General features: G+C 45.9%; 1 protein-coding gene across 1 annotated transcript; it reads right to left on the reverse strand.

The window, feature by feature from the left end:
• Positions 1-3,852: 3,852 nt before the first annotated feature.
• On the reverse strand, positions 3,853-20,142 carry EMC1 (ER membrane protein complex subunit 1). Its single transcript, XM_075606022.1, has 23 exons — positions 19,985-20,142; positions 19,056-19,180; positions 17,920-17,985; positions 17,733-17,826; positions 17,522-17,650; positions 16,119-16,245; positions 15,882-16,031; positions 15,534-15,704; positions 15,294-15,365; positions 13,857-13,922; positions 13,503-13,625; positions 13,327-13,423; positions 13,132-13,248; positions 11,292-11,491; positions 10,586-10,735; positions 10,259-10,420; positions 9,949-10,068; positions 9,706-9,843; positions 9,176-9,349; positions 8,882-9,092; positions 8,602-8,686; positions 7,637-7,766; positions 3,853-6,227 (listed from the first exon to the last, which is right to left on the reverse strand). The coding sequence occupies exons 1-23, from the start codon at positions 20,125-20,127 to the stop codon at positions 6,048-6,050; spliced, it is 3,030 nt and encodes a 1,009-aa protein (XP_075462137.1). The 5' UTR covers positions 20,128-20,142; the 3' UTR covers positions 3,853-6,047.
• Between the last annotated feature and the right edge of the window lie 78 nt (positions 20,143-20,220).

The raw sequence follows: 20,220 nt of genomic DNA on the forward strand, positions 1-20,220 counted from the left end.
GTGGTTCTACGCATGTGCGACCTCACGCCTACCTTAACATTGCCGCCGGCACTCCTGGCACTGTACAGCGCGTGCGCAACTACACTGCACAACCGCGAGCTCCTACAAGACGGCGGCGCCCTGTAACTGATGTCGCCGGCAGCCCCCGCAGCTCCTCGACATACCACGGGGGTCCCCGTTCTCCTGCGGTGGTAAGGGGGGGCCAGGGGGAAGCCTGCTACATATATATGCAGGGATTATTACTATCATATTGTTCTGATTCTTACCCTAAAGAGAGATTATCTCAGGGATTATACTGCTATATCCTATCCATTTTTATGCAAGAGTGTAATTGTCTGCAGTTACAGCAAGTTGAGAACTATTTACCTCTTCCCAAACACCTATACGTATATGCAGTGTTCGACAAACCTATACATTTGCTCGCCCCGGGCGAGTGGATTTAACCCCCGGGCGAGTAAATATTGGCCCAAGCAGCACACGTTTGGTACTAGGTGGCGAGTAGATTTTTTTGTGTGGCGAGTAGATTTTTTGGTGATTTGTCAACCACTGCGTATATGTATGTCTACATTTCTACACCTAGCTTATTTGGAGATGGTAGGTGTCTTTTATAATCACGACATTTACTGTGATATACATCATATGTCAATTGTGGCATTTATGTATACATCATAAACCACCTCTCTTGTATCCAGACAGCTCTACCATCACATATAAGCTTGGACAGAACGGGTTGGTTTATGTGTTTATTTGGTGTTACCTGTTGACCCTTCTTTTATCTTACCAAATGTATTATACTCAGGTTTGGACATGTGCATATATGTATTGCATCTGCTTGGAGAGAGATATCTCTCCATATTATTAATATATGGTTCATTTCATATAACCGCAAGACTTAAGCCATAGTCTGATTGTACCTGTTATATGGTGCACACCACGCTAATTATTTTGTTTTTTTATAGTGAATACATTATAGTGAAAAAAATGTGATTAAGTGAAAAAATATATTTTTGTGGTGTGCACCATTAATGTACTTTCTGTGAATGACAGATTGACTTAGTCAGCCTTTCATTTATGTGTTAAAACCAATTAACTTCAGTATATAGGTAGCACCCATTTTTTAAAATAATGATATATCAACAATAAATAATTGAGTGAGCGGTGTGCTCTGTTTTGTGTTTATACCTGTCATATGGGAATGAATACTATTTATTCACCAATTCCTTTCCCTTCATTGCGCATATCACAGTGTAACACATATGATTATAATCACTGTGTTAATTCAGCTTCTGACCATTTCATTGGCCTGTGCTGGTCCACGCCTTCGTAACTATCATGCATAAAGGAAGGCTTCCAGGCACTAAACCTGACTCCACCTCCTGATGAAGCGTGCCGCATCCCGTGAAACGTGCGTCGGGGTCATAGTGACGTCACGATCGTGATGTCCGGGGGTGAGGCGGCGCCATCTTGGGGTCCTCAGCATACGGCCAGTATCGCGGTTTTGCGGGATAAGGCCAGGTCCCCAGTGGCCACTGCGGCACGCACTCTGGAGTGCGCGGGACACACCACAGCACCAGCCCTCTATGGGGCAGGCCCCAGCGGCCATGTGTGTGGGTGCGCAAACCGCTGTGACGCGTACGCTGGCAGGGAAGACAAGAATTTTGTCGTGCCACAACGCAATCACCTGGTTGGCGGGCAGCCAATGGAAGGGCATCATGGCTCCCGCGCATCCCATCACTCCCCTACAGACCGCCGATCACGGGTTTATCTGTGTACGCGCCGCCAGGTGCGTGTTCAGCAGTAAATTCTGGGGCCGTAGCCTAACAGAGCCCTGCGAGACTTGTGCTTTTTCCACGACCCATATTTCACCATAGATATTTAGCAGTGGATATTTGTCTGTTATACATATGTAGACATTCCCTGCAGCGTGGGCCATTTGGTGTACAGTACTTCCCAACCGTTTCACTGAGAACCACACAAGGATACTGTTTATTTTGGGATGATATGTATAGGATTATTTGACAACCATTGTTTGTGGGTAGCTATCATTAGGAGCAGACATCCATTATATAGTGACTCCCTACCTTTTGACATCATGATGTCTGGACCCTAACACTACCCACCCACTACTGCAAACATTGATACATATCACAGATCATATGATCCCCACCTAGTTTTGGGCAGCCCCTCCCCCCCCTGCCAAAGAGGATTTTTTTAAAACACCGTCTCTGTATATATTGCACACATTTTGTAGTTAATAAAATGTTATTGTTTTTCGTATCGTCGGTATTCTGCCAATCCTTACAGGAGGTTGTTATAGAGTTGGTGACAATCCAGGATATATCCACCTGAGAGTGGTAGAGATGCATTATGCCACTTGGACTCATATAGATACTTAACTTTATATCCACAGCGAGTGCAATCCGTAGGACCTTTTTAGAGGTGGGGTCTTACCAGTTAATACATGTTTTTCCTACTTGCACCCTGAATCAAGTATCTTGAAATTATTCTATATACATTTTATTGTGTATTCAGTTGAGCGGTGATGGTCACCTCTATTGTTTTAATTATGAATTCGCACAAATATCAGCTAAAATTACAATTACATTGAATCCAGATTATTTTTTCACTGTAAAACAGATTAAATTACTTTAATGGATGTGCGTGATGAGTGAGGGCTTCTGGATGACTGTGTGATGAGTGAGGAGGGCTTCTGGATGAGTGTGTGGGGGCTTCTGGATGAGTGTGTGATGAGTGGGGGCTTCTGGATGAGTGTGTGATGAGTAGGGGCTTCTGGATGAGTGTGTGATGAGTGAGGGCTTCTGGATGAGTGTGTGATGAGTGAGGGCTTCTGGATGAGTGTGTGATGAGTGGGGGCCTATTTTAATGCATCATCCAGGACTCTCCATCGCTTCCCCCATGTTATTCTGTATCCCCTACTATTCCTCTTTTCTGACTGATCACTCACTCAGTGTAATATATATTATACATATATATTTTTTTTTTATTGTGAAAAATTGCCACACTGGTATGGTCAAAACATGCACTTAGTGATGTCTTTTAGCTCCACTAAAGCAGAATTTACTTGCATTTACTCAATACTATGCATGGAGTTTCCTATTACAAGTATATGGATCATTTTACAAAGAGCCCTCGATTTGTGCCGATGAAGATCTTTAAAATTGGAATTGAAAGGTAAAGTACCCTTGGAACTTTCCATTCATTCAACACATCGCCAAGTCATACAGCGGGTTAATGCAGCAAAACGTGTAGCACGTGTAACGTGTTCTAATGACAGGATTGAAGCAAGGGGTCTCCGGCGCTGAACCGCATTCATTTCAGCTACGGGGCCCCCATGCTTCCGGAGAGATACTTACCTACATACGGGGTGCTGGTGTTTCTATGGAGTTTAAATGTCCAGGTCACGCGGGCAACTATGGAGTTGAGATGGATGACGTCACGGCTTCCTATTGGCCCACGCGATGCGGGACATTTAAACGCTGCCATTTTGTTAGGCACACAAGTTTCCCGAATGCTGCTACCGGCACCCCCTACAGAGGTATCTTGGGAAGCAAGGTGGTTCCCTGAAGCTGAAATTAATGCAATTCAGCTCCGGAGACCCCCTGCTTCCAGCCTGTATTAATTAATTAATTTATTTAAAATCGCGCAGTGCTATACAGTATGTTTTGCTGCTAGTTACAGCTTGGGATTCTGGATAGTGAACGGGTATATAATTGGTGTACGGCTGCAGAACCGTGTTTGTGCATCGTATATATTAGTGTAAATCCCATTTTTTTTCCCTTACACATGAAAAGCAACTCACATTCTGAAAAAAGTTGCAATTTAACCAGTACGGGTTTTTAAAAATCAATTTTGTTTATTTCATACCCTCAATAAACAGACAGAACTCACATTTTACATTAGTTAGCAGCCGAGGCAAACATTTTAACCCTGTTGCTGCCAGACGCATTGCTCGACCCCTCTGGCAACGAGAGGGTTAAGTTACAAATCATATCCATTTCTCCCATGAATGTGGAATTGCTCACATGAAAATGCAAAACTAACACAGCCCGACCTGGAAGAGGCATCAAGGAGAGAGAGCCCACGATGCCCAAACAAGAGAGAATTACAAGTTACAATAATACCCAAATAAATAAGATTCATTTAATACATTCTATAATCATTTAACAAAGATGGCAGAATGACAGTGTGTTGTTTTTAACCGGTTTCCCTGTTATGCAAAGTACTGCAGACCCTTCCTGCAGCAAGAGGGTATAAAAGCAGCAGTACTTACTAACATGCTAGTATTAAAAGGGGGCAGTAAGAACGCGCTACAGAACAAAAACAAGATTCTGGCATTACAACCCCTCAGGAAATAATGCTTCGGACCCCAGATGGCAATGTGTTAAAGACTGTGTTGGGGGGGAGGAGGAGAGGGGGGGGGGGGGGAGATGAGGAGAGGGGGGGGAGGGGGGCCTTGGGGATGTTTTACTGCAATTTTTTTTTCTTTTAAAGGTAAAACCTGCAATTTTGTAAATTCTTTACATTTTCCTTTGCGCTATAAATCTTCATGATACACCTGGCATGGAGGGAGGCCTTGGTTGCCAATGACTGCTCTAAGCCTAAGGTATCACTCTGTACACAACATGTCCAATGCAATTATGCCCTAGTTCAGCAGTTCCCAACTCTATCCTCAAGAACCCCCCAAACCGGTCACATGTTATGGATATCCCTGCTTCAGCACTGGTGGCTCAGTCAATGACTGAGGCCCCTGTGCTGAAGCAGGGATATCCATAACATGTGACCTGCTGGTGGCCCTTGAGGACCGAGTTCTCAAGAAACCCCAACAGGTCACATTTTAAAGAAATATCCCTGGTGGCTCAATCATTTTGACAACCACCTGTGCTGAAGCATGGTTATCCTTAAAACATCACCTGTTTGGGGGTTCTTTAAGACTGGAGTTGGTAACCGCTTCCCTAGAGGCGTGTGTGCAAGAGAGGGGACTAGGCCCAGATGATTAAACATTAATGACAGGAGGGTGTCAACACGATCCTGTAATAATGTACTTCGATAACTACAAGCTAAGAAAAGGGGCGCTTTATATTTTATTCTGTCATTTCACCACTTGCTTTCAAAACACAAAAGTTGTTTTTGCTTAACCCCCCCCCAAATAACACATTCACTGCGTTGGGGAACTGTCTGTCAGACGGATGTCCTTCTGGTGAGAAACGTGACTCAGTAACCGTGATACACAATGTAGTACTTTGTTCCAAAATGGTTGGCGCTGGATACTTCATTCACAGTGAACCAAAATAATAATTTATTTTTTTTTGCTTTTAAATTAAGCGTATTTTAAATGAGGGACATTAACGCCTTCATCAGGACACAGGACAGATTTGCACTGCACACAGAATACATGCATGTCACATACTTCGCTGCCAGAGCAATGCAGCAGTAGTACGACAGAGTTTAGGGTACAAGGACTTGTTTGGGTCACTCTCCTGAAAAATCAGCTATCGTGAGTACAAATACACAGCCCTAAATCCACATACCGACCACGGCCAACGCCCACAAGCTAAGAATAACATCGTTTGTTAAAGGCGCTGTGGACAGAAGTAAATGTGACGATGTACTCAGTATGGCTACGCAGTGTGGCACGTTTATATTTGGAAAGAAGGGGAAGGAATGTGACCCTCCAAACAAGCAATGTAGAGTTAGTGCCAAAAGATAATCAAAAAGGTTAAAAAGGACAGCATTTCATTAACCTACTTGGCTACTGAACATAAACCTAAGCTCTTGACATTGATTCTCTGTGTTGCAGGCCTGTCCTGTAATTACATGACTACAGGCTGTGATTTGATAGAAATTCATGTTAATCCGTCATTTCCCCCCACCCCCCCATACCCCAGGTGTGCATAAGGACGTTTCTTTCTGTGACCAACAAATTGGTTATTCCCTGCAGATCAGCAGGACGAGGCCTGCTCCCCACAGCACATGGAGGTTCTGCAGAGACATGGTAAAAAGGCATCGTCTCCTTCCTCGACATCACATTAGCGCCAAGCCCGGTTCAGCAGCTTAACCTGTGCCAGTCTCTTTGTGATCATGGTGGCAAACACCAGGCCGATCAGCACGCTGCTAATCAGGATGTAATCATAATCGTCCTTCAGCACATCAAACTGCTTGGAAGGGTAAACTCGCGTCTGGTAAATGTCTAGTCCGTAGGCAACAACCTGCCAGCAAAGAGAATCAGGTGAGTGACGGGCACAGCACACATTTCTATACGCAGAATGACACAATGCGAATAGGAAAAATAGCACAGTCCGTAGCACTCAAAAAGAACACACGAAAACAGAACATGGTTGTTGCTAATGTTAGATCCTATTAGAAATAGATTAGTGCAGGGGTTCTCCACTCCATTCCTCAAAATCCCCCCCTACAGGTCAGGTTTTCAAGATATACCAGCTTCAGCAAAGGTGACTGTGAAGATTGAGATAATGTGTGTGGCTATCATCATCTCCATTTTGGCCTAACCGTATGCTTGTATGTATGCCAATTTGTTTCATTCATGAATGAACTGTGAATGTTTGATTCTGCAGAGTATCGCTTCTAGATCTAACCCACCCTTGTGTAATTCCTACGAGTCATGTAATAAATTGAAATAGCATTCGTAAGCGATTTCTCCTGCATTAGATATTTCTGCTGACCGTAGAATTTCTTATCTAACAGCTACATTGCATACAGGGCTGGACAGAGTAACTCCCTTATGTCACAAGGTTAAGAGCCCCACATTATGGTAAATTATCGATAAGAATATAGCGTATGCAGCATATTTAGGTATCAACCAATATGTAATTTTGCATGTCATCATATTATCATTTATCTCTAAGCCAGCCCCCTTAAGGGGTGTATTACTCATTTTGAAATGTATAAAAATGTGATCCAAGCAATATGTTTTCAGAGGCTTGAGTTCTTTCTGAATTCTTGTCTCCCAATTGTGCCTTGGTACAGAAACTCATGTTGTTACTTTTTTGAACCCTTGACTCATTGATTTTATTTCTACGCTTTCACATGACTCAATCAGTGGCACAGTTGGAGGGGGGGGGGGGGGGTTCTTGAGAGCTGGAGTTGAGAACCCCTGCATTAGTGTATAAAAGCTACAATATCTCTATAGAACAACTACACACAATCCATATCATATGTACAGATCTCACAGCAGTTATAGGGCAATAATAACACAATTCTGTCCAGCAAGTTGAAATAAATAATACTTATGCACTGGTAAATCATGTGTGGAGGAATTACTAATGGAGCATATGCAAAGGGTTTCTGTCCAGAAATCCAGAGTTACTACACCTTTAATATTCCCTTAAGAAAATACTGAACACGGGTTGTAGTGGTATATTCAAACGCCCCAAGAAGAGGACTGTAGGTAATCAATAACAAGGGGGGCAACATTTGGGGACTTACCCCTTCTTCTGGCCCGTACCCACACAAAATAAAATGTGGTACTTCCCTCTCTCTCATTACCAACTACTTGCTATAATACAGAAAAAAAAAACAAGGGTGATTTTTTTTACAAACGGTTCCTCTGTACTTTACACACTGCTAATGTCCCACTCCCACTCCCACTCCCACTTACCAGACACGTGGATTCCAGGCCAGAGGGGGCAGTGTAAATTCCACGCATTCGGGAAACACTCTGGTTGTAGTTTATGAAACGTTCAGCGTGAATCTGAATGTCGGGTGTATAAGGGATCAAGTTCTCCTCCCTGCAAAAAAGGACAGACAAATGGAAATATCTTGGAGAGGGATGTAGGGGGGAGGGGGATAAAAAAATAGATGTAAAAATGTTCAGGGGTAAAACCCATCAGATCTAAATTTCTTATTAGTAGGGTGCACTTCTTCCTACAGGATATCTGCAAGGATGTTACAGAACCAGGACTCGCTGGTGATCTAGAGCAGCGGTGCTCAACTCCAATTCTCAAGACCCACCCCCCAACAGGTCAGGTGTTAAGGATATCCCTGCTTCAGCATAGGCTATCACAAGACTGAGCCACCTGTGCTGAAGCCGAGATATCCTTAAATCTGCAGTTTAAGCTGCCGTTTTTAAAAATATATATTTTGTTCCCATTCAATATGTGCACCAATACAATCTGCACACTGACAAGTGATTAGCTAAGCTGCAGATCGATCCGTTCTCCTGTAATCGATCGCTTGCTCGGGTTATTTAATTCAGTTCTTGCACAGCATTGTGGGCAATGTAGTCCAGCAATATTATGTAACTGGGTAGTTACTAGATACAATTGGTTCACTGCTAGAGAGAGGACGGGGCTCAAAAGCAAGATCCCATCAGAAGGGGAAGGGGCTTTCACTTTGGAAATGCTTCCTACATTCGAAACATTAAAAATGTCTTTAAAACATTTTTTTATTTTTTTTAATGCTACAAGTATTTTCTCATTGTACAGAACTGATTCATTAAATAAAAAAAAAAACCCACATGTAGGATATTGCTTGACCTGCTGCTTTAACACCTGACCTGTTGGGGGGAGTTGAGCATCCCTGACCTAAAGCACTCTGGTCTCACTAATTCAGTGGAGGTCTCACCTGGTATATTCTGTAGGAATCTCTGGCCGCCGGGGGTCCAGTAATGCTTTGGGGAGGGAAAGGATAGCACCAGACGGAAGTCCAACTGCAGGGATGGAAGAGGCATAGACATCGTTAGGCTCGGCTGATACAGGAATCCTGATCTAGGTGTCCCTATTCTCAGACACGTATTGAAGAGAGCTGAGTTAAGGCACGTTTCAGACATTTTGTTTTCTCCAATAACAGCCCTCAATTCCCTGCACGTTCTTCCCCGCCCACGGCTTCTGACCACGGTACTCACTGAGGATGTGCCGGCTGGTGATACCACGCTCGGTGATTGTCGCCTGCATGGCACGGATGGCCGAGGGGAAGATGTAGGATTGCTGCAAGACATGTGGAAGATGCGGCCTATCCAGGGAGCTGAAGTTAGTGCTATTATACTGCTCCGTTCCTTCATACAGCTCTAAGACAGACAGCTCATTGCGGCGAGACTTGCTGTTCCAGTACTGGTACTGTGGGGACAGGACGGGTGAGAGGGCAGCAGAAAGGAAGGAGAACGGAACATAGGAAGGGAAGAGGGGCCTTCAGATCTTACCACCACCCAGTTCTCGGAGTGCACAATCTGGACGGGTCCCCGGGCTCGTCTCTGCACAGAAGAGTGAATGATGCGCCCAGTGACGCCATCGATGAGATAGATCCCTATGAAGCAGCGCTCGGGGTGTGTGTCTGTGCTCTCTGTCACCACTACCAGCAGGTTGGGATTCAAGTACTAAAATGAGAGGGGAAGGGCAGTGAGAAAGAAGGTCCTTAAACATAACTCTTCTTCACACCTCCGTTTACAACAATGGTCTCCAACTTGTTAGTATAGAACACTGAGCCCTCCCTAATCTGTAGCAATGAGCTGTGCTTGACGATCTCTCCTCGCTTCATACACTGTGCCGCTCCTGTAATCCCCACTTGTCTTAAACAGAACTCCCTCATTACTGCCGCTGACCTTGTACAAAGTGATGCGACTATCCCCAATTATTTCATAGTTATCTGCGCTCTGAACTCCAGTTCTGTTATACTGGCCCTGGGCATCCTGACTGTTGGTACAGGACACTGCAGTCCTTGCCCCATGCGTACCTTGTACAGGACACTGCGGTCGCCCATCACACGTCCTTGGGAGTGGACATGCTCGTTGGAGCGCTTCCCCTCCACAACTGTGATCCGCTGGAGGTCGGGGGGGAGCAGAAGTTCCCAGATTTGCTCTGTGTTAAGGTCCTGTGGCGAGAGAAGGCAGTGAGGGACAAGCACACGCCTAATGCCAAGCTAACAACTCATAAGAGCATCGGGACATGGCCCCTCACATCACCCCCGGACTTGTACCTTATGGAGTCGCAGCCCAGTCAGTTTGCCTTTCTCAGCATCTACCAGGTAGAAGAAGACGGTAGGTGCCAAGTCCTGCAATTGCTGCAGCACGTACTTTGTAGATGGGAAAGTCATGATCTGCGGAGATTGAATGCGTCATGATACACTGTTCCGACATACAGTATCACACAGCTACCACCTCTCCTGTCCCAGACACACAACCCCGTTCTAAACACCCAGCTCTCCTCCATCATCTCCTGCACAACCCCCCCCACTTTCCAAACAGTTCTCCCAGCTCTACTCTTCCTTCCCGACAGCTCCCCCTCACCTTCTGCTGATCGTCCAGCAGCAGCAGCACCTTGGCATAGTCGTGGTCCATGACAGGGAGCAGCAGGGATTGCAGGATGGGGCGTTGCAGAGGTGGAGGAGCCAACTGACTCAACTTCCCAAATATTGGGTTGAACACATACAGAGTGCTCAGCCCTGTCACCTGAGAATAAACAGGAGCTGAGAACAAATGCAATACAAGTACACTGCCATTATATTCCCTTATACCTGCTTTAATGTTATTCTGCAACATCCTTCCAACCAATACATGGACTTGCAGTCATCACAACAGCTAGAAGTGGGGGAAAAAGTCACGTGGAATACCCACCTTATCTTTAACCAGCAAAGTGCACTGCGGCGGGTGTGGAAAATGAGCCGTTGTTCTCTGAACGAGCAGTTTGAAAGAAGCCCCTGGATGCACACCTTGCAGGTAAAACTTCCACACGATGCTGCCTGAGCTGCTCTCTATGCCAAAGAGCTGCACACAAACAAGAAAATAGCATGTGAAGGCAGATAAAGACTCTTCATCCCATGTTATCAAAGTATTCGAATGCCATAGACCCTATATAGGCTTGTCCTGTCTATAACTGTTCATCTCCTGCATTCCCGGGATGGCTGTTCTATGCAAGCAATAGCCCAGGGAAACTCCAGTCCTCAAGGGCCACCAACAAGTCAGGTTTTAAGGATATCCCTGCTTCAGCACAGGAGACTCAATCAGTGGCTCAGTCCATGACAGCCACCTCTGCTGAAGCAGGGATATCCTTACAACCTGACCTGTTGGTGGCCCTTGAGGACTGGAGTTGGCCACTCCTGCAATAGCCTGTCTGTAAATCACTTCCTGAGCTTGACCACTCTCCATTGTTTGGTCATTGTAGGGCTCTTCTGTTACACAACCTATTCTGAACATGACTTCCTGGGGCTCCGGATCTGTATAGGTAACACAGACACGGATGCACGTACAGAAAGGAGAAACAGGGCATGAAATGCCTCTTCCTCCTGATCTTTCCCCTCCACCCACCCACCCCATCTCTCACCTTCCCAGAAGAGGTCACTACGACCATCATTTTTTGCAGGTTGAAGTCGTCCCTCGCCAGCGTGTCGATGTTGATCTCGCTGCGGATCTGACTGCGCGGCTTCCGGGCGTCGCAGAACATTTTCCAGAGGTGAGCGCTCCAGGACTGCAGCAAGATGAGCTGTGATGACAGACGCTTGAACACCATCCCCAGCAGCCCATCTAAAGTGGGGGAATAAGATGCTTAATAGGCCCGTCCCTTCTAGGACCAAAAGAAAACTTATGGCCGTGGCATGTCCAATAAAATAGAGTTGATTGACATCTTCACCAAAACAACAAGAGAGAGAATCTAAATACTTTAATTTCTTCATAGTAACCAAATGGTACGTTTTTACTTTCTTTACCCAATCTCTTATGTGCCTGTTCGTAAACTGTGTATGCAGGCAACTTGTTATCCACTATTTTATTGTTTTGTTATCTTGTGCAAACTAATTTTGCGGCCATCATTAGGCAACTATATAAAAGTGGAAGAACAATTACATTTCAGATAAAATTAGACTTGCACAAACGCAAAAATAAAATCTTATTAAGGTTTCCAAAGGAAACACAGAAATACTTTCTTTAAGGGCGATGTAGTCGCCTTCCTGAGCACGATTCCATGTATACGTTGTCTAAAAGAAAACGTATTCTTTTTTTGCCTAAAACCTATGAATCAATGTGCTTTTACACACTCCTTACTTAGTATTTGCCTCCACATATAGAACTGTCAAGGTGCAAAGTATACATTTTCAGTCTAAATAAGTCACTGCGCCCAACAGCTTCCAGTCTAATTGCTTTTAGCATCGCATAAGGTGGGAAGCCCAAGGTCACGATGAGCAGGCACATGGTTTTGAGTGAGTTTCCCGATCATAGGAGGAGAGCCCAGAAGTAAAAGTCGCAGCCTGACATCGCGGAGAAGCCGCCAGCGCACCGGCTGCTCTGCAACAGCTGACTGGGTCACCACACTCCACTACTGGACACTTCCCCGAGACTGTCGTACAATGCCCTTGCATGGCGCTTCCCTGCAAGTTGCCATTGCCTACTACTTTTATTGTATACAATTGTGTATCTCAATATATTCGCACTACCACCTCTATTTTCATCTAAGTGGTTTATTTGCATTTGGCGTCTACTTTTCCTGACCACCTACACCAGTCACTTATAGACTGCATGTGGGACTGATTCTTTACCGGCACTTGTGTGACTATACACACACTGGAAATTGCACTCGTGATTGATATTGCACATACAGAGTTGCACTAATTTTTTCTGTGTTTTTTGTGTTTTACCGGTGTGCTGCGCTCCCTGATTCTCCTACCAAGACTATACACAGGCAATGTATACTTCAGTACCTCCAAGACTGAATGGGATAACACAGGATTTGTTCTTTGGGTGACACTTCCAAAAGGAGAAGTTTATGCTCAAAAAAAATAAATAAAAAGTATTAATGTTCCTTAAGATACAGGACAGAGGAAGAGACGTAGTCACAGATTTCCATGCATATCAGCTGAAGAGAACGGGTCATTGGAAGTAAAAACAGGGAGAGAGTAATGGGAAAAAATAATAAAGGTCTTGAGTTTTTCTCTGAGGAGTGTTAGAAAATGCTGCAGATCTCAGAGAGGGGAAGATAGATTAGTAGAAGATGTAAGAGACACACAGGTCATGCAGTGCAGTGTTACCTTGTATAGCTGGGTCCAGGCAGCAGAGAGGGGGGAAAAATAGAAGGAAAACAGAACTGAGTGAGAAAGGTGATTAGAAAATGTCCATTAAGGGATCTCACAACCACCCGCAGCCCTCTTCTTTCCCGCAGACAGGCCTTGTACCTGCTTTCTTGCCGAACTCCCCCTCCAGTTCTGCCTGGGCTCCTGTTAGAGGTAAATCCACCATTTCGATGGTGAACACATCCGCCAGGGACTCCTCCCGCAGCCAAAGCAACTTCCCTGGGAAAGGCACAGGAGGGTGAGAGAAAGACACACGCACATTGGAGCAATTGCAGAGCGTTTGGTGTCAGTAGTGACCTGGCTGCTGCAGGAACTGGAGCTGGTTGTCCTCAGTCTGCACCAGGGCTCGATACCCCACGGAGTCATCCTTCTTCAGGAAGAGCTGGAGGAAGAGCTGGAAACGAGGGATAAGCAAGGGAATTAAGAAGGTGAAACGGAGTGAAGGAAAGACAGCGATTCACCACTCCACTTACTGCATCAGGTCGCACACAGCTCTGTTCCAGCGTGAAGCTCAGGGAGGTGTCCAGCAGGCGCCGTCCGCTCTCTGCCGAGTACAGGCTGATGGTGTATGTCTGACCAGGACAGAACCAGGGTTCCTACATCATCCCAATGGATACAACAGATGTAATACCAGGTCCCAATGTCAACATTGTTATACAGTTATCACATACCATCATAGGGACATCCCTGCTTCCAAACTGTCAGCCAAACAGGTCAATGATATAAACTAGTTCAATGTCCCCATCACTTCGGGCAACACCATGCTGCAATATTGTCATGTATACAATCCTATTGTCCCACTCCCCAGAGCGCTGATCTGGCTTTACCTGTGAACAAGTCCGTTCTGTTGAGCTCTCTGTCTCACTTGAAGTTGTAGGTCCAGATTTCTGGTTCTGAAAAATGAAAAGATGCAAATGATATCAATAAGAGAAGAGCTGCCACTTTTGGAACGGTGTGCACTGGTATTCACCATGTACTGCTACTATGACATTCAGAGACCGGGTTATTCATTAAAGTGCCAGTTAACAGCTGCATTATCAGTTTCATTAATAACACACCAACTTCCAAAAAAATAAGGTCACGTTCACAGTATTAAGACAACAAGTACATACATCTCCACTTATTTATGTATGCTCTATACCAGGGCTGCACAAACTGGGGGGCGCAAGAGATTTTCTGGGGGGAGAGGGTGTGGAGGGGGAGTTTCCGCAGTTACGAAGGCCCCCGCACTTCCCTGAAGCATTTAAATTAAATGCTGGGGATCACGAGGCCTCTGCAACTTTACTTACCTTAAATTTCCAGCGTTGCGTCGCCATGGCAGCGTCATTTGACGCCGGAGCCGAGCAGAAGGGGGGACGCGAGAAGGCAGGGGGGTGCAGGGAGAAGAGTTTGCGCACCCTTGCGCTATACAATGAACATAAAGTGAATGTTTTTTTTATTTATTATTTCTTTATTAGTGCAACAAGGAAAGAAAGGGATCGACATGCATAGTAACGTAAAGTCACAGAACAAAATGTTACATGATCGACAAAGTCAGCTCGGGTTAACATCAGCCCAAACTAGCACCTTCATCATTTCTTAATTACAAGAGACCGAAACTACACTGGCATCAAAGGTGTGAGGACCTTTTCCAAGGCTCCCTGCATTTAAAATGTCTTTTTAATGCTCAAGCTATTTCTGCAGCTTGCACTTATTTACTCAAATATAATAATCTTAAAAGGAAAAAAAAAACCTGTGAACTAAAGTAGGATTTTAACGGATGGTTAGTAAATCTTCTCACAGCATATATATTATCTTGGCAGACCAACCATAGAGGCAGGTTAGGTCAGACTAACTATCACACCTCTTATGTATAAGAACACACGGGACATTCTTATCAAGACTCGTGGACAGCTTCCGCATGGGAAGGGGAGTGAAGCCAGGTGGAGATGTTTTAAGAAATAAGTTCCAGTCTTAATATTAAATGGAGTGTGCAAAATGGTTGACATGACCCCCTTAAGGAATCAGTGTCCATAACCATTGCTTATATTCAGAGAGCGTAGACATACGTCCATGTTCTACTAGCCCAGGAGTGGCCAACGCCAGTCCTCAAGGGCCAGCAACAGGTCAGGATTTCATGATAGCCCTGCCTCAGCACAGGTGGTGCATTCGAAGACTGAGCCACTGATTGAGACACCTGTGCTGAAGCAGAGATATCCTGAAAACCTGACCTGTTGGTGCCCCTTGAGGACTGGAGTTGGCCACCTCTGCACTAGTGTACTCACCGTTTCAATCTTGCACTGCATTACAGCAGCCACCGTCTTATCTCCTGTTGAAGCAAAAGTCACAAGAGTCGTCTGTAAAAGAATGGAAAGGGAATTGACATTAGAGAACATACCATCAACCTCCTAATACCAAAGTGAACTGACAGCAGTGAACACCACCTCAGTTATTCCAATTCAACAAACTTCCTAGATTGTAACCACCAACTCAGTTAAAGCCTCTCCCCACCCACAGATCTGTACCTGGGAGAAGTCACGCAGTGGGGTGAGAACTCCATCATTGTGCTGCATCAGCACGAAGCGTCGGGGGGAGATCTGAAGGAAGAACTGGGACAGCGCCCCCCCTGTAGCACCGCGAGGTGCAGTGATAACACTCAGCTGTGTAATGTCTTCAACCAGCTCCATGACCAGAGACTACGAGAGAAAAAACAGCGTTACTAGTGCACGCACAGCATTGAGGAGACGTTCACACTTCACAGACACAAAAGCATGGATAGGTCCCGTAGTTGGAGCGCAAAGCATCCTAAAGGCTGATGCTGCTCATGCTCTTGCCACAAAGAAACAACTCTGAATCCACCCACAATGACTCACCTGCAGGGGGTGCCGTGTGGTCTCCTCTCCAGACAGTAGAGAGAGAGTGTGGAGGGAGCTCGTCTCTCCATCCGCACAAACCAGAACAGCGTCCCCCACCACCCCACATGCCCCATGCAGCGTGTGAAGCCAAGGAGCGGAGATCTGAATCTGCAGAGACAGACACATGTGAATCGTTAGGACTACTTCAGATCTGTCCCTTCTCTCCGGTGACTCCAACCAGCCTCTCTAGCTTACCTGACGGCTGACGGATCCGTCTTCCACACTGAATGTGAGGATGCTGAGGTGACTCTGGGGAAGGATTCCAACCACATGGACTGACCCCTTCCATGGGGAATAGAGAAGCTGGTACCGCACAGAATCGCTTGGGGAAAGAGGAGAGATGGGGCTAAGAACACTCTGAAAATGATGAGTACAAGAGCAAACATATAATGCATACGATCCCAAGCTTCAAATCTTCGTTGAAGATCTATACCCTTTATGAAGAGTTTCTGCAGTGTATCCATGGCCGCGCTTATAGTGCCTGCGACGTCGCCACTAGCAAAAGTTGTAATTCAATTTGCAGCGACGTCGCGAGCGACAGGGTCATTGATTGGTTTACAGACAGTCACGTGGCGACAGTCTGTAAAAAAATCAAATTTAACCCGCTTCCAAATTTTTGGTTGCGACGTTGCTCCGTCGCGCTTACTATAAGCGCTGGCGACGGAGTCAATTGTTTTGTTTTGGAGCAACGTCGCCGTCATGGGCACTATAAGCGCAGCCTTATGCACCACACACTGTACAAAGTAGACTAGTACTGACCCCACCGATTCCATGGCAGTTCTCCTATACCACATTTTCTTGCACTTATTCCCATTATCTTTTCTGAACCTCCACTGCTTGTTAAACTGATGCACCCCATGCCCTGTGTGTAATACTAATTTCTGCAATGTGCTCAGCTCACATAACAAGGAGGTTGGATTTTATATTATCAGAACAATACGAGAATACAATTCAATGCTTATATGAATTCAAACAGAACTGACTCTACCGCTCCAGCAATAGCCGGCTTCCCGCTGCTCCGCAATGCGCCAAGGACTCCAGCAGCTATGGGGTAAGAAACAACCTGCAGACCACTGGGAGTGAAGTAATAACAGAACCGCTCCATCATGGGAAATGACCACCTCTTTACCTGATGTTACCCGAAGCACAGCATACATTGGGTCAAATCAGAGAACTCCAATCTAGGAAGTGACATTTCCACAGTGTTCAAAAGTTCATAAGAACCATCAGAGACCAAAGCCCCCTGGCACCAAAGGGGTTAAAATGGACCACCAAAAAAGTCAAACTGAATCTTTTGAGTGACGACAAAAAAAAAACGAACATGTTAGGGAATTCTACTCAATGTCAATATTAGGCAGCTGAACTTCTAACACAAACTAATCAAGAGTTGAGATGGGTATGGCTATCTATACTTAAGTGGAACATACAGGGGAATGGAGCGGCCGGAAGCCCTACAAATGTTTAAGTCAGGTGACAGAATGTGCAACAGTAAACACTAAACTGATAACACTTCAACACATTCTTATCAGTTGGGATATGCAGAGTTACATGTGCCGGGTTGTACTAATGATGTAGGTGGAGGGTACACTGTGACTCACCTGTCTGGGAGAGCTTCAAACCATTTCTGGTGCCCGTTGGACAGATAGTGAAGTGACAGAATAGAGTTCTTCAACACAGCCACATATCGTGCTACATCCTGACTCCCAGCAAAACTCGCTGTCTGAAAACTGAGACAAGGAGACAGGTCGAACCAGGAGAAAGGGAAGCGCCACATTTCTCAATACTGAAATCCCTGTGACGTTCTCTCACCTGCCAGGCTCTAAAACAGCCTCCCAGTTCAGTCCCCCAATGTTTGTCTCCCAGGAACGTAGCAGATGACTTCCCCCCGATACGGTGATGGCATCTGAGGAAGAGAAACATGGACTGTAGCAAAACTGCAGACAAGGGGATCATTGCAATTTTGACTCAGAGCAAGGTTTAAGAGCACAGCACTTACCCTGACCAAGCATCAGCAAAGCATCCACTGCCCCCTCAGCAGAGTCCTTATCCACATGACGCCACACTGCAAGAGACACTTTATAAGACAGCGAACAGTCCTATAGGGACACAACATCAACACAGAGCACAAATATTAAATAGAACAGCGGTGCACAAACTGGGGGGCGCGACCCGACTGCCTGCGGGGGGCGCGCGCGGTTTACAGAGGGCCCGCGCTTCCCGAGGGCACTTAAATTAAGTGCTGGGGGAGCTGCAGGGCCTCTGTAAACCTTTAATTACCTTGGCTCCACACGTGTCACCATGGCAACGCACCGTTAAATGACGCCACGTTGTCATGACACTGGAGCTGACGCCGGAGCCGAGGTAAGTGGGGGTGAGGGGGGGCGCGGGGTGAGGTGACCGCCGGCAGGGGGCGCAGGGAAAAAAGTTTGCGCCCCCCTGAAATAGAACATATATCACTAAACAATGGCTCAGAGACCTCCTTTAATTCGCCTGTTCATGTCGCGTAGTGACACTCATAGATCCCTGTAACAATTTGTTCACAAACATATCTTTACACATAATATAAAAAATACAGAGAACCCCTTAAAACGATAACACCTAAACAGATCCCCCACCTAACCATACTGCTATATTGTACATTTAAGTGAGCAATACTACCTGAACTAAGTAATATTACAATTCTCTTTAAATGATCTGAATTTCAGGAATGCTACCATCTTCCACTCTCCAGCTTTTGCTTGAAGAGACATTAACCTCTGGTGCGCTGTTACTTTTGGGAAACTCACAGGAAGCAGATAATGAGGTAATCTGTTACAGAGACCGTTGATTAACTCACTAGCAGGAGTCTGACTTAGCAGTCCTCCAAAATGTCTCTCTAACCAGTAGGTGTTCTCCCTGTATGGTCTTATATCGCTCTATTTTGGAGTGCTCTTTAGATATAGGGAGAAATATAAATGGAGATGTATTAACACAGGAACTAATGGCTATTTTTACTCCTTTGCCAAAGACAAGCATGTCAGCTTCCCTGTGAACACACAGCATCCCTGGTATTATAACAGAACACATCCCATCATCTCTCTTGCCCTGTGTCCACACCCCCCACTCCCTCTGGAATAGCAGCAGGTCACTCACAAAGATCCCCTGTCCTGGAGTTCAAAGAAACAATGACGTTTTTCTCTGTGACCGCGATCAGTTTCTTGGCTCCCTGTCCAGACTCTAGTGAGGCAAACTTCAGCCTTCCCACATACTGCTGCCGCCTGCAAACAAAACACAGGGAGGCACCGGTTAGAATAATGCATGGGAACTCGAGGACAGTCTCCCTTCATGTAAGAACAAGAGAAAGGGGAAAGGTTCTGTGAACGTCGCAAAAGATCAGAAATTGTCAGCACAATGACTTCATAACCTATATACTTGACATGTATCTCCCCGTTAGGGACCTTCAACCTATCGCTGCCACAGGGGTAATAAAAGCATTATACGTGCACTGCCCATCCGGCAGCGAACGGGTTACTCAGTCCCACTAAGCAGAAGGCGACTCTGCAAAACGTCACAAAGGCGCTCAGCCCATCATCCCCCTATTTAATAGAATTAGGACCCGAGGCTAACACACAGTTTATGCAACCTCCCTTCAGTTGAATGGAAGCGGATGCACAAATCACTCTACACTTTATAGGGACCAATGCGAGGTGACTCGCTCATCCCCAGACTCAGTGTCCTCCATGGCTTGGGAGTCGTCCCAATTAGAGGTATTTCTCTTCACTCATAATAACCCCGAGATCACCCACTGACCTGCAGGTGCCTCATTGCCCTCCCTGGGAAGTGGATACCACAATGACGTCTCATAACACCAGAATGACGTCTCATACCTCCACCTGACGTGTCATGTTTCGTCACCCCGCGGGCAGTGCCGTAATCGGTGACGTTTTTCACGTCACATTATTCCTCTCGCGTGCTCCTTTCCAGTTCCCGGGTGATATCGCGACTCTCTCCCTCCCTCTACTCTCTCTCTCCCTCTACTCTCCAGTCCGCGGGTGATATCGCGACTCTCTCCCTCCACTCACCAGTCAAACTTTCCCACTTGGTCTTCATACACCGCGCCGCTCAATGTCAGGGAGAACAGCAGCAAGACTGCAGGCAACGCCGCCATGACAGCTCCAGCCCGGTATGCACTGCGCCGGCAGCACAGCCAGGACACCATAGACATTCCACTGAGGGAGCCAGAGCGCCTCCCTGTACCATAGAGATGTGACTTGCCGGGCTAGACGTGATCTGTAAAGCCCCTACACAGGTCTGTCAT

Source organism: Ascaphus truei, chromosome 6 (assembly GCF_040206685.1).
Source record: "Ascaphus truei isolate aAscTru1 chromosome 6, aAscTru1.hap1, whole genome shotgun sequence".
Classification (NCBI taxonomy): domain Eukaryota; kingdom Metazoa; phylum Chordata; class Amphibia; order Anura; family Ascaphidae; genus Ascaphus; species Ascaphus truei.

Bases quoted from the DNA above. Each gene is read 5' to 3' on its own strand.
- EMC1 (XM_075606022.1), bottom strand. From the start codon at position 20,127: ATGTCTATGGTGTCCTGGCTGTGCTGCCGGCGCAGTGCATACCGGGCT. The intron at 19,181-19,984 runs GTGAGTGGAGGG...TTTTGTTTGCAG, and splicing joins CAAGTGGGAAAGTTTGACTG to GCGGCAGCAGTATGTGGGAA. The intron at 6,228-7,636 runs GTAAGTGGGAGT...CTTTGCTGGCAG, and splicing joins GCCTGGAATCCACGTGTCTG to GTTGTTGCCTACGGACTAGA.